Source organism: Emydura macquarii, unplaced genomic scaffold, assembly GCF_026122565.2.
Source record: "Emydura macquarii macquarii isolate MOO-44397 ecotype Brisbane River unplaced genomic scaffold, CSIRO-AGI_Emac_v2 contig_1876, whole genome shotgun sequence".
NCBI lineage: Eukaryota > Metazoa > Chordata > Testudines > Chelidae > Emydura > Emydura macquarii.
In genome coordinates, this window is record NW_027132013.1 from 4506572 (window position 1) to 4518903 (window position 12332).

Here is a 12332-nt window from a genome sequence, read left to right on the forward strand (position 1 = left end):
TCAAAAATCTGAATAATCACTCTCCTTCCACCCCAAATATAGCCATGTGACTATGTAGCAGAATTCATGTACTACAAGGTTCCTTCAACCCTCAGTAGACGATTCATTTTGGTCCATGTGACATATGTTCTAACAATCAGCTTTGTATCTGTCTCCTCCGTATAGTTATTAGACTCTTTCCATTTCAATACTCACCAAGTGTTCAATTTTCTTCTCTCTAGAAGTGCCTTTCAGGTTTTAAGTTTTCACAGGTCCAATACACAGGAAGAAAGGCTATTTACATATGTTTGTGTGTGTGTATATATCCCAGTGCCAGCTTCTGTCAGAATCTCTTTGCCTGATTATGTAAACTTTCTTGATCTCTGAATAGCTGTCATTATTTCTGTTCAGATTTACTTCTAAAATATTCATCCATCGCCTTTTTCTTTCACACACAGATGAACAGCAGTCATTTTCAAACTTCCCAATAACATTCTGCCACTCATACAGGTCCTTTTATCCAAAAGGATCACAGTACTTTGCAAACATCTAGTCTTGCATCCTCTCCCTGTCTTATCTCAATCATTAAGTATATCCCCATTTTACAGAGAAAACTGAAAAAGATAATACAAGCAATTGCACTACAAAGTCATAGAGGAAGTGGCAGAAACAGGAAGTGAATCCATGTGTCCTGAATCTCAGTCTTGTGCTCCAGCCAAGGTCCCTCCTTGTTTTAACATAAGAAATAGGAAAACATTTAAAATCAGCCATGTAGTAAGTAAATGACAATATACTGACCCACCTCGTCTTCAAAACAGTGGGCCTAATTTGGATATCATGTACACTGGTATAAATCAGGAGTCATTCCATTGAATTCAGTGAAGCTACACCCATGTAAATACTGATAAGTGAGATCAGAATCAGGCCCACTATTTGAAGTCACTTGAATCCTAACAGCATGTTTCACAAATACTTCTGAATAGACAATTCATCAAATTCTCAGTTGTTGTAAATCAGCAAAACTCCATTGACAGCAATGGAGCTATGGCTTTTTTGGGGACAGTCTAAACTGAACAGTACCAAGTACTATCAAGCACTGTGGTTTGGAATACCTGAGGTCCAATACCAATTTCATGAAGGCTCTGCACTCACTGCATACTGCATTTCTGGAGACTATTAGGAAAGCTACTCAGTTCAGTTATGTCACCATAAACCAGGAGAGTTGTCTATAAAGTAATGCTAAATCAAAACAGTAACTTAAGACAAGTGGTTTTATATGAGGATTCCCACAGCAAAAACCGGAAAGCAAATTAAAGAAAAGATAATTACAGTTACTATTATGGAAGGTCATATTTGACTGCAAATCCCGGGTAAAGTCTGCATTAGGTGAGAGATTTTTATTAAATGTTGCATGTATGCAAATCTTTTATCAAATAGGAGATACATTTTCTAGTGTTGGGTTTGACAAAAATGGGTTGGCCATTTAATGACGTGATGTTAAAAAAAACCCATACAATTGATAACCTGGCCTCCTTCCTAGGATTTATAAACACGCATATGCATGAGAGTGCATGAGAGTGAAAAGGAGGATCAAGTGATCCTTAAATGTATCTTGCTCAGCTTGACCACTTAAGTATCATTGTGATACAGAGGCTCATTTGTGGTTCACTACTCTGTCAGTAGCACATCAAGCCTGACATACTCATTACACTTAACACATTACTGTTAGAATCTGTATCTGAAAGGTGTGATGTAATATGTCATTGGAAAACAAATAACTCCTGATCATTAACATTCTTGGATGATGTTATGTACACAATGGGTATCAAGAGTTATGGATATATATGCTAAAACTAAGACTAAAATGTGTATCATTTAAGTTAATAAGCTACAATGTGCTTTTGTCTCTTTAAAGGAACAAGCAAACATTATTTCTCTGAGATGTCCAGGAGAGGGCTGGACATTGCAGAGCGCATGGTTTGGGGAAAATTTGAGACTGGGAGTGTGTTGCGGGTCACCCGCTAACATTAACCAAGTCTGGTAAGACAACAGAGTGTGTCTGTGATAACTGCTGGCAGGCTGTTGGATTCAAAGTGTTGAATCAGAGCTGTACGGAATACAGAAAATGAAGTGCATGCTGGCTGTGTGGCAGGGAGCCACAAGTAGCAGCATTTTGAGGCTCTCACAGTTATAATACAAGCGGTGACAATCTCACAGTGGTCAGCACTGCACCCCAGAACATGACAATCACACACAATTAGAGCTTACTTGAACAGCCTTCCTTAAAAGCAAGCATGCCTCCATGATCCTTAGGAGGAAAGTTAAGGTGGCCATAATTTATTTCTTATTAATAAGGTCATGTGAACAGCTAACCTTTTTCTAACACGGCTCTTTTTATGGGTATCATATCTGTAACATAGCTCTTCTGGATCAGATAAATATTTGTGTATGGCAAAAAGCATGGCCTCAGCTAATTAGTTTTCTGGCTTTCACTGAAACTTTAATCTGTATTGTGCATCATATGTAATTAGAGTGCATGTAAACAAAAATACAACTGCTATCACTATCAAGCTGATTCAATGCACCAATGTTCTATTTTGGCTCTAATGATTCTATAAATAATTAATGGTGCAAGCAGCAAAATGTATCTGCTGAAAAGGTAAGAACATTTAATAAACTGAAGAAAAACTGCTAAAAAGGTAGCAGGAACACAGCCTTTGGTGGCAAAACTTGAAAAAAAAAATTCCTATTTGCCAAACAAAGGTATAAATCTGACTTTGATGGGTTAGCTGGTGTTTAAAAAAAGTAAATCTCCAGGACTTTAACATCCCACATGGAAAACAAGGTTACTTACCAATAACTGTTGTTCTTCGAGATATGTTGCTCATATCCATTCCAATTTAGGTGTGTGCGCGCTCCATCCACAGATTTCCGGAACCTTTTTCCCTAGCAAGCCCCGCAGTGCCAGCTCAGGCACCCCCTGGAGTGCCGCACTCATGTCGCGGTATAGAGGGCGCTGCTGGCCCCGCGGGTCCCCAGTCCCTTCTTTCTGCCGACTCCGACAGCGGGGACGGGGGTGGGTTTGGAATGGATATGAGCAACACCTCTCGAAGAACAACAGTTACTGGTAAGTAACCTTGTTTTCTCTCTTCGAGTGATTGCTCATATCCATTCCAATTTAGATGATTGAGTAGCCATACCCTTGGAGGCGGGTAGGAGTCACTGACGAGCGGCTCTACTCAGCACGGCCCTGCCAACCGCTGCGTCGTCTCTTGCCTGTTGAACAATGGTGTAGTGGGTCATGAAAGTGTGAACTGACGACCAGGTGGCTGCCCTGCAGATGTCCTGCACTGGCACGTTCTCTAGGAAGGCCGCCGATGAGGCTTGAGCCCTGGTCGAATGTGCCATTACCGTTCCTGGCAGTGGCACTTTCACTTGCTCGTAACACGCCTTAATACATGACGTGATCCAAGAAGAGATTCGCTGGGTGGAGACGGGAGAGCCCTTCATACGGTCTGCCACTGCTACCAACAGCTGTGTTGACTTTCGGAAGGGTCTGGTTCTCTCCACGTAGTGTGCCAGGGCCCACCTGACATCCAGCGAATGCCATCTCCGTTCCTCATCCGATCCATGAGGTTTTGGGAAGAAAACCGGGAGGAAAATATCTTGGTTACAGTGGAATTGGGACACTACCTTGGGAAGGAAGGCTGGGTGGGGCCTCATCCTGACCTTATCCTTGTAAAAAACAGTATAAGGGGGTTCCGAAGTTAGTGCTCGTAACTCAGAGACCCTCCTGGCCGAAGTGATGGCCACCAGGAATGCTACCTTCCAAGAGAGGAGGAGCAGGGAGCACATAGCCATAGGCTCAAATGGGGGTCCTGTTAACCTGGTGAAGACCAGGTTTAAATCCCAGGGAGGGATGGGGTCTCGAACCTGTGGGAACACTGTCTCCACCCCTTTCAGGAATCTAACCGACATGGGGTGGGAAAACGACGACCTCCCCTCCATTGGCTGGTGAAACGCAGATATAGCCGCCAGGTGTACCTTCAAGGAGGCCAAGGCCAGGCCTTGGAGTTTAAATATAGAAGGTATTCTAAGATCACCTGTATGGGAGAGCAGGTAGGTGTGATACCCCTGGTCTCTGCCCAACACATAAAGCGCCTCCATTTTGCCCGGTATGTAACCTGTGTGGAGGGTTTTCTGCTACCAAGCAGAACCTGTTGGACCTGTAAGGAGCAGGCCCTTTCACCCTCTGTCAGCCAGAGAGTCTCCAAGCTATCAGATGGAGGGAGTCCAGGTCCGGGTGCAGCAGGCGCCCCTGGTCCTGGGAGAGCAAGTCGTACCGGTTGGAGAGTGTGAGAGGCGAGGCAATGGATAGGTCAAGCAGCGTACTGTACCAAAACTGCCTCGGCCACACTGGGGCGATCAAGATGACATCCGCCCTGTCCCTCTCGATCTTGAGAAGGACTTGAGGGAGGAGTGGGATGGGGGGAAAGGCGTACATCAGGGACCCCGACCATTGTATTAAGAACGCGTCGGATAGGGAGCCCAACTCGTGCCCTCTGAGTGAGCAGTATCTCGGGCACTTCTTGTTGCATGCAGACGCAAAGAGGTCTAGAAGGGGAGTGCCCCACACACGGAAGATTGAAGTCACTACCTCGTGGTGAAGGGACCACTCGTGTCGGGGAGAGAACGACCTGCTGAGGCGGTCCGCCTCATCGTTCCTGATCCCTGGAGGTGAGAGGCAAATAAATGAAAATCGTGCTTCACTGCGAAATCCCACAGACGCATAGGCCGTGGAGCGCGCTCCCCCCTGCCTGTTCATGTAGAACATGGCTGCTATGTTGTCTGTAAGGACCCGAATCCCCTTGCCCCTCAGGAATCTGAGGAAGGTCCTGCAGGCCAAACGGACCGCTCTGAGCTCTCGAACGTTGATATGTAGAGCTTTCTCCGCCGTTGACCATAACCCTTGGGTGCTCAGATCTCCGCTGATGTGGGCTCCCCATCCCACATCCGAAGCATCCGTGATAAAGGTCACGGACGGAGTCAGGTCTCTGAACGGGACTCCCTTGGTCACCTCTCCCGGATTCCTCCACCAATTGACGGAGGACAGCACCTGTGGGGGAACCGTAACCACCTTAGTCAGTAAGTGTCTGGAGGGTGCATAGACCGAAGCTAGCCATGCTTGTAAGGGACTTAGCTTAAGACGGGCCAGCCTCACCACATACGTGGAGGCTGCCATATGCCCCAACAGCTGCAGACAGCATCTGGCTGTCGTCATGGGGGACGTCTGTAAGTCTGCGATTAGGGATCCCATTGCCTCAAAATGCTGGAGAGGCAGGAAGGCTCTGGCCTGTATGGCATCCAGGGTGGCCCCTATAAAGTCTATGCGTTGCACCGGGGTGAGTGTAGACTTCTTCTCATTAATGAGAAGCCCCAATCTGGTACATGTGGCACAAACCAGTTCCAGGCTGTTCTGCACATGCTCCCGTGATCTACCTTTGATGAGCCAGTCATCCAAATAGGGGAAGATTTGTGCCCCATTATGGCACAAGTGGGCCGCCACTACCGCCATACACTTAGTAAAGACTCTCGGGGCTGAGGACAGGCCAAATGGGAGTGCCGCAAATTGGTAGTGGCCTCCTTGTATCCTGAACCTCAAAAACCTCCTATGTTCGGGTAAAATGGAGATATGGAAATAGGCATCTTTTAAGTCGAGGGCAGCATACCAGTCCCCTGGTCTAGGGCAGGAATTATGGAAGCAAGGGAAACCATACGGAACCTAGTACGTCTGATATATTTGTTCGGATGACGGAGGTCCAAGATTGGTCTCAGTCCTCCTTGGCCTTGGGGAACAGGAAGAATCTAGAATAAAACCGCTTTCCCCTTTCCGTCTGCGGAACCTCCTCCACCGCTCCAAGCTCCAGGAGTGAGTGAACCTCCTGTATCAGGAGCTGTTCGTGCGTGGGGTCCCCCATATAGGACGGGGTGGGGGGCGTCTCTGGAGGAGAAGTCGTAAGCTGTAGGGCATAGCCCTCGAGGACGACTCCCAGGACCCAAAGGTCCACAGTGATTGCTTCTCAAGCATGATAGAATGGCCGAAGCCTATTCACAAAGGGTTGGTTAGGGCCCAGGGGGAAGGAAAAAGCGCAACCCTCATAATTGCTGTCAAAAGCGTTTATTACCAGTCGCTCCGCCGGTTTTTCCCCCCCCTGCTGCGCCCGCGCTGAGGAACCCTGCCGGTCCCGGCAGGTTAGGCCCTCGAAAGCGGTCCCGCCCCCTCCTTTGCTGAGCGGGTTTAGGGGATGGTCTGGGCGGGGGAGGTGGCTGCCGCTGAGGTTGTGGGCGAGATTGGCATCTTGCTGCCTGAGGGGTAATACAGCCCTAAGGACCTCAGGGTGGACCTCTAATCCTTAAGGGCATGCAGCTTCTCATCCGTCCTCTCTGAAAAGAGGGCAGACCCTTCAAAGGGGAGGTCTTGGATGGCTTGCTGGACCTCCACTGATAGCCCCGACGCCTATAGCCAAGAACAGCGGCGCATGACGATGGCTGAAGCCATCACCCTGCTGGCGGTATCGGCCGCATCACTGGCCGCTTGTAACGCTGCCTGGGCCACGGCCTCTCCCTCCTGTGCCACCGTGGCCAGGTCTGCTGCCTTATCCGGGGGAAGGGCGGCAATCAACCGCTGTAGCGAGGCCCATAAATTTTGGTTATATTTGCCCAAGAGGGCCTGGTGGTTAGTTACCCTCAATTGTAATGCTGCTGTAGAGTAGACCTTGCGGCCAAACAAATCTAACTTCCTCCCCTCCTTATCTTTAGGGGTACTCCCCTGGCCACCCTGGCGATCCCTGTGATTTGCCGCATTGACCACCAGAGTTCCTGGGGCCGGATGGCTATAGAGGAATTCAAAGTTTTCCTTGGGCACATAATATTTCCTCTCTGTTCCCTTGGATGTTGCGGGAACGGAGGAAAGAGTTTGCCATAGGGCCTTGGCAATACTCATGACCCTGTCATGGACCAGGAGGGCCACCCGTGAAGGGCCTGAGGACCCTGAAGGGCCAAACAATGGATCGTCCTCCTCGGACATCTCCTTAAGTGGTAGCCCTAAATTATTAGCCACCCACTTACGGAGATCTTGATGCGCCCTAAAATCAAAAAGGGGCGTCTTATGATCCCTGGAAGTCCCTTCATCAGGGGATGAATAGGACGACAAGGGGAGGGGCCCTGTGGAGGGACCTTCCTCCGGGTCCGATTCCCCTTCAGAGGGGATGTGTGGTGGCAGCTGTGAAGGGGGAGGTGGAGGCTGCACCACCCCCGAGTGGAGCGAATCAGCCCCGACCCGGCTGAGCTGCCCACGGACCCCAGTATGGCCAGTGCCATGGTCCTTGCTGCCACCCTGGCACAGGCAACTGCAGGGGCGTCACCCTGGCGACCTCGGCGCCCCGAGTCCAAAGACCGTCTCTTACGATGCCTTTGCGGGGAGCGGCTCCAAGAAAAGGAGGAAGAGTGGCGTCTGTGCCTATGATGCCTCCTGGAGGAAGACCGGCTAGACGAACTAGTGGACCTCCTTCGTCTGCGGTCCGACCGCTTGTGTCTACGTTTCCTGCCACGGGAGCGGGAGTGACGACTTCTGCGGCTACGCATCGACGACGCCGATCGTGGACGTTGCGCTGATCCCAGCGCAAAGCTCGGTGCCGAAGCCGTCAGGGCAAGCGGTGCTTCCATCAGTGCCGGCAGGCTCGGTGACGCATACAACGGTGCCGACAAGCTCTGGGTCAGTGCCTTCGGTGCTGGTGCCGGTGTCAGTAGCGGTGTCTGAAGTCCAGGAGGCGACATCTGGGTTAGCAGCGGTTGGGACACCAGGGGAGCCAGAGGCATGGACGGCGGCGACCACATCAGGGAAGTCTGCTGCCCCGTTGGATCTGGCAGTGATGACAACCCCGGTGCCGGTGCCTCTACATCGGCACCGTCCGTTACGGCTACAGTAGTCAGTGCCGTCCTAGGGGAGGTCTCCCGAGCATTGCTACGGCGTGACCTTCCGTGCTCTGGAGAGCTCGAGCCCAACCCTGGAGTGCTAGAGTCAGTGCTAACCCCTTTGCGCCGCCTTTTCGGGCCTCTGGACCGCCCCCGGTGCCGCGGTGCCGAGGCACTCAACGACCTAGAGTCGGAGCTCAGAGGGGATGCATTCTCCACCCTCCATGACCATCTGGGTGAGGGTTGAGAACGCTGGTCCCTCCACCCACCGGAGCTACCCAGCGTGGGTTTACCCCGAGACGCAAGTCCCGTGCCCCTCGGCCGAGGGGGGGACGGAGGCGTGGGCAAGGTCATGAGGGCCCTTGCTGCATCAAACGCCTCCGGCATCGACGGCCCTTGTAGAGGCGCTCCCCCACCCTTCAGAGTCGGGGGAGGCTCCCTACGAGGAGACACCGGTGCCGGAGGGACCTCCACGGCACGTGGCTGGGGTGTCTCCTGCTCTTCTCCTTGCTTCGATGGTCGGGAGGAGTCTCTGGAGGCGGTGCCGGTCGCCTTGGTTTTCTTCGGTACCGAAGCCTTCGGTGCCGGTGCTGCGCTCTGCACCGAGCGTACACTTGGTGCCGGTGATCGGGACGGCTCGGATGCTGGTCGGAGCACAGCCTCCATAAGTAGCGCCTTCAGTCTCACGTCCCGTTCTTTCTGGGTGCGGGGTTTGAAGGACTTGCAGATCCTGCACCTCTCCTTGCGATGCTGCTCTCCGAGGCAATGGAGGCAGCAATCATGGGGGTCGCTGACAGGAAACTGCTTAGCACAGAGTGAACAGCTCTTGAAGCCCGTGGAGCCTGGCATGGCTCCGGTCAAAAGCCCCTGAGGGCCCTTGAACTCAAGTTCAGCGGCTTCACTAACTGTCCTGTCTTGAATAACAATAGCTTGACTTAACTGATCTCTGATTCTGGATAACTCTAGTAGATTGAAAAGGCTAGGGACTGCTGCTTGCAACAGCAAGTGGCAGAAGTTCCAGCAACCGTCAGAGGCGGAAAGAAGGAACTGGGGACCCGTGGGGCCAGCAGCGCCCTTTATACCGCGACATGAGCGCGGCACTCCAGGGGGCGCCTGAGCTGGCCCTGCGGGGCTTGCTAGGGAAAAAGGTTCCGGGAATCTGTGCACGGGGTGCGCATACACCTAAACTGGAATGCATATGAGCAATCACTCAAAGAGAGAAGGACTTTTGTGATCCCAGCTAAAGCCTCAACTGATGATAATGTCCCATTTACATTTTTCATACACAGTAATTTGTTCTTTGTTAAAAACAAGTTCAGAAAGTAAATTACTCCACCCTGCTATAGATTATGTGCTAGTTCTGAAATCACTGATAAAATAATGCAAAAAACTCCCAATTACATAGTAACCATCAGGTTACAGCATTAGCAGCAGTCTCTTCTTCGCAAAGAACTTATTTTTGGAATCTGAAAATTTCACTCAACTTCAGCGTACATCATAACAAAGCATGAATATTTGTATACAATACAACATGCTCCCTTATGCTTGTACAGAAAACAGCTGAAAGCACATCTCCTGACCACTCACTTGAAAATGTATTATGTGCTTCTCATTTAACTGAATTAGAAGAAATGTTCTGAAATGTGTGCATAAACACACAACCTATTTATCCAAAGGTTTAAGAGAACATAAGAAAACTTCAAAAGCCAGGAGTCCAGATGCAAGGGACAGATGCCCAGGGATGTAACGTGTGCAGCACCTAGAAAAAGGAGGCCTGATCCTCAATGTGGATGCCAGAAGCTACAACAGTAATTCAGCTAGCTGAGATAGATTAGACAACTGCCGTTTGAAGTGATGTGGGACTGACTAAAAGCAGTTTGAGATCAGCTAGGAATGTCTTAATTTTGATTGCATAGTCAAACTTCTAGTGTCAAAGTTTTCCTTGTTATTAACTGTCAGCCTTTTCTCATTATTATAATTACATAATAATTTTGCATCCAGTTAGCAACCACACAGACAATAAGTATTTACCCTTCATACACCAAAGAGCGGAGTATAGTTCTTAAAGTTTTATTTCCAGTCAAGAAACCCATAATGAATCCAGCTTTTTTTCTTTTATTGCACTCTGTAAAGCTTCTTGTTATTATCAAGAAGCCAATAAACAGTAATAGTTGATATTCCTTTAAAATTTATAGTGTAACTCTCAAAATAAAATTTATATAGAAAAGATACAATTTACAACCCATTCAGTAGTATTCAATCGCTATATATTCCCAAATAATATAATGCAGCAGTTTCTTTATAGGTTGCAGTGAAGGGGAATTTCTTCTCTTTAGCAAATATAATATTCCATTGTTAAGGAGCAATTCAAGTCAACTTTGGAGTAACCGTGATATACAGAAACTTCTTAGAAGAGGTTCAAAATGCACATATTGTAATGAGGATATATACAACTGTATCCAGTGCATAGTTAAACAGCAGCATGTGAAAAGTCCATTATCTTGAGTTGGCACACCATTATCTAAAGAAAAATAATTTACCCAGCAATTGCAGTGCATTTAGAGAATGCCCATGAGGCACAGAAAAACAACAAGATGTAGTGTCACCAAATATGTAAGGAATAAATAGCGGGATTTTGCTCGGGAGGTCAGTAGCTTGGAGCAGTAAAGGCTTCGGCCTCGAAGCCATCTTCTGAAAGAAAGAGCTCCGCCTTTCATCTGTAGGGAAAAAAAAACTTCAGTAATCATCAGAAAAGATACAAGAGTTCTCATTATACTCTAAATTTGTGAAGTACTGTAATCCTTCCAACGGAGTGTGCAGTAGGGGGTGCCTGAGCACGTCATTAACATAAGGGATTCATGGGAAAAGAATGGAGCAGTTACAAAAGATACAGGGGAGAAAACAGGATACAGGATGAGTGGAATACTTAATTACATACACACAGAGCAGAGGTATAGACACAATTATACACGCACACACAATTTATATAATACAGGTAAATACCCACTAGACATCCACAAATATACATACAAACTGCGTATATTTTATTTAACTGACGTTTGCATTAAAGTATAGGTTACCATCCATGACACAGCATACAGAAAGGTGAAATCAAAACAGTTTTATTTTCAATATTTTACTGATATTTTGAACACACACATATGTATCTCTCCAGGGTGTGCCCATCACCATGTTCTCTGAGCATTATAAAGGATTCTTAGATGTTTGATTTTTAATACACGAAGAAGGTTCAAAGAGATGCAGTCTGATTTCAGGTGTTTGATTCTAAAATATGTTCAATAAATTCATGACACTCCCACATATTTGTAACATTTCTCTTCTATTCTTTAGAGGTGAGTTCGTCCCTTGAAAAGACTATCTCCAGATATACATATTTACAACAGCAATCTCTCACTTGGGAATGTTTACACATACAATAGGCAGATCCTCAGCTGGTATAAATGAAGCCAAAGGAGCTATGCTGATTTATACCAGCTGGGGATGTGGCCCAATGTGTTTATGTTGTTCACAATTTCACTCTTTTATTATTCATTTTAGCACACATATAGTTTACTGCTCCAGTCTTTCTGGTTACTTATTAAAAATATGATTTAATTAAAAGAATTTGAAGAGAACAGATTTCCCCGTTCTCTGAGTTATTTGCAGCTGGCAGTGTACAATTGAGCACCCATTTTTAGGCAACTTACAACTCAGAATTTCTTAAAGTCTACACATTTACTTACCTTACGTACAACAATATGTTCACTAGGATTGATGATCAAAGCCTCTCTTTCCTCATCAGACTCCATCTGAACAGTGTATTCTCTAGGTACAGACCTGTAACTACTGATTTCAAGTCTAGAGAAAAGAAATTGAAAAGGCAGGGGGGAAACATTACAAGATTACCTACACTTTAGAAGTACCATTATCAATTATCTACCTACAGAAACATTTTTTTGTACAGCTCAGCTAGTGCTTATTGCCTTTGGTGAACAAAAAAAAAAGGGGGGGGGGAACTATTTGTCTTATCTTTTTCAGCCTCAATTTTCGATTCTGGAAGTTTTACTTATTCAAATTAACTCAAATTTTCTTTACCTCTCTCTAGAGGATTATTTAGTACTTCTGATTTTATTTATTTGGATGTAATTAATACATGGCTATCTATCTCTCTGAGTGTATGTATAAAATCTGTTATATGCGGAATGCTCTACTAATTTGGGAGGGAGGGCGGGGCGGGGGAAATCGGTACTGACTAGTGGGTTCAGCCAGGATATTGGTAGGCATTTTTTCATTTAGATCAGCACAAAGGAACTTTAAATGAAGATTGAATTTCTCTCTCACTCTGTGAGACAGACCCTGCAATTTGCAGGGGAGGCACT

The 12332-nt window shown here is 47.2% G+C and overlaps 1 protein-coding gene across 1 annotated transcript in view; it reads right to left on the reverse strand.

The window, feature by feature from the left end:
- Positions 1-10048: 10048 nt before the first annotated feature.
- Positions 10049-12332, reverse strand: part of LOC137159356 (golgin subfamily B member 1-like) — a 54177-nt gene continuing 51893 nt past the window's right edge. Inside the window, exons 27-28 of the mRNA XM_067557526.1 lie at positions 11697-11811; positions 10049-10670 (exon numbers count right to left, since the gene is read on the reverse strand). Of these exons, the coding sequence (XP_067413627.1) occupies positions 10512-10670; positions 11697-11811 (274 nt within the window). The 3' untranslated portion in view covers positions 10049-10511. The remainder of the gene's footprint in view (positions 10671-11696; positions 11812-12332) is intronic.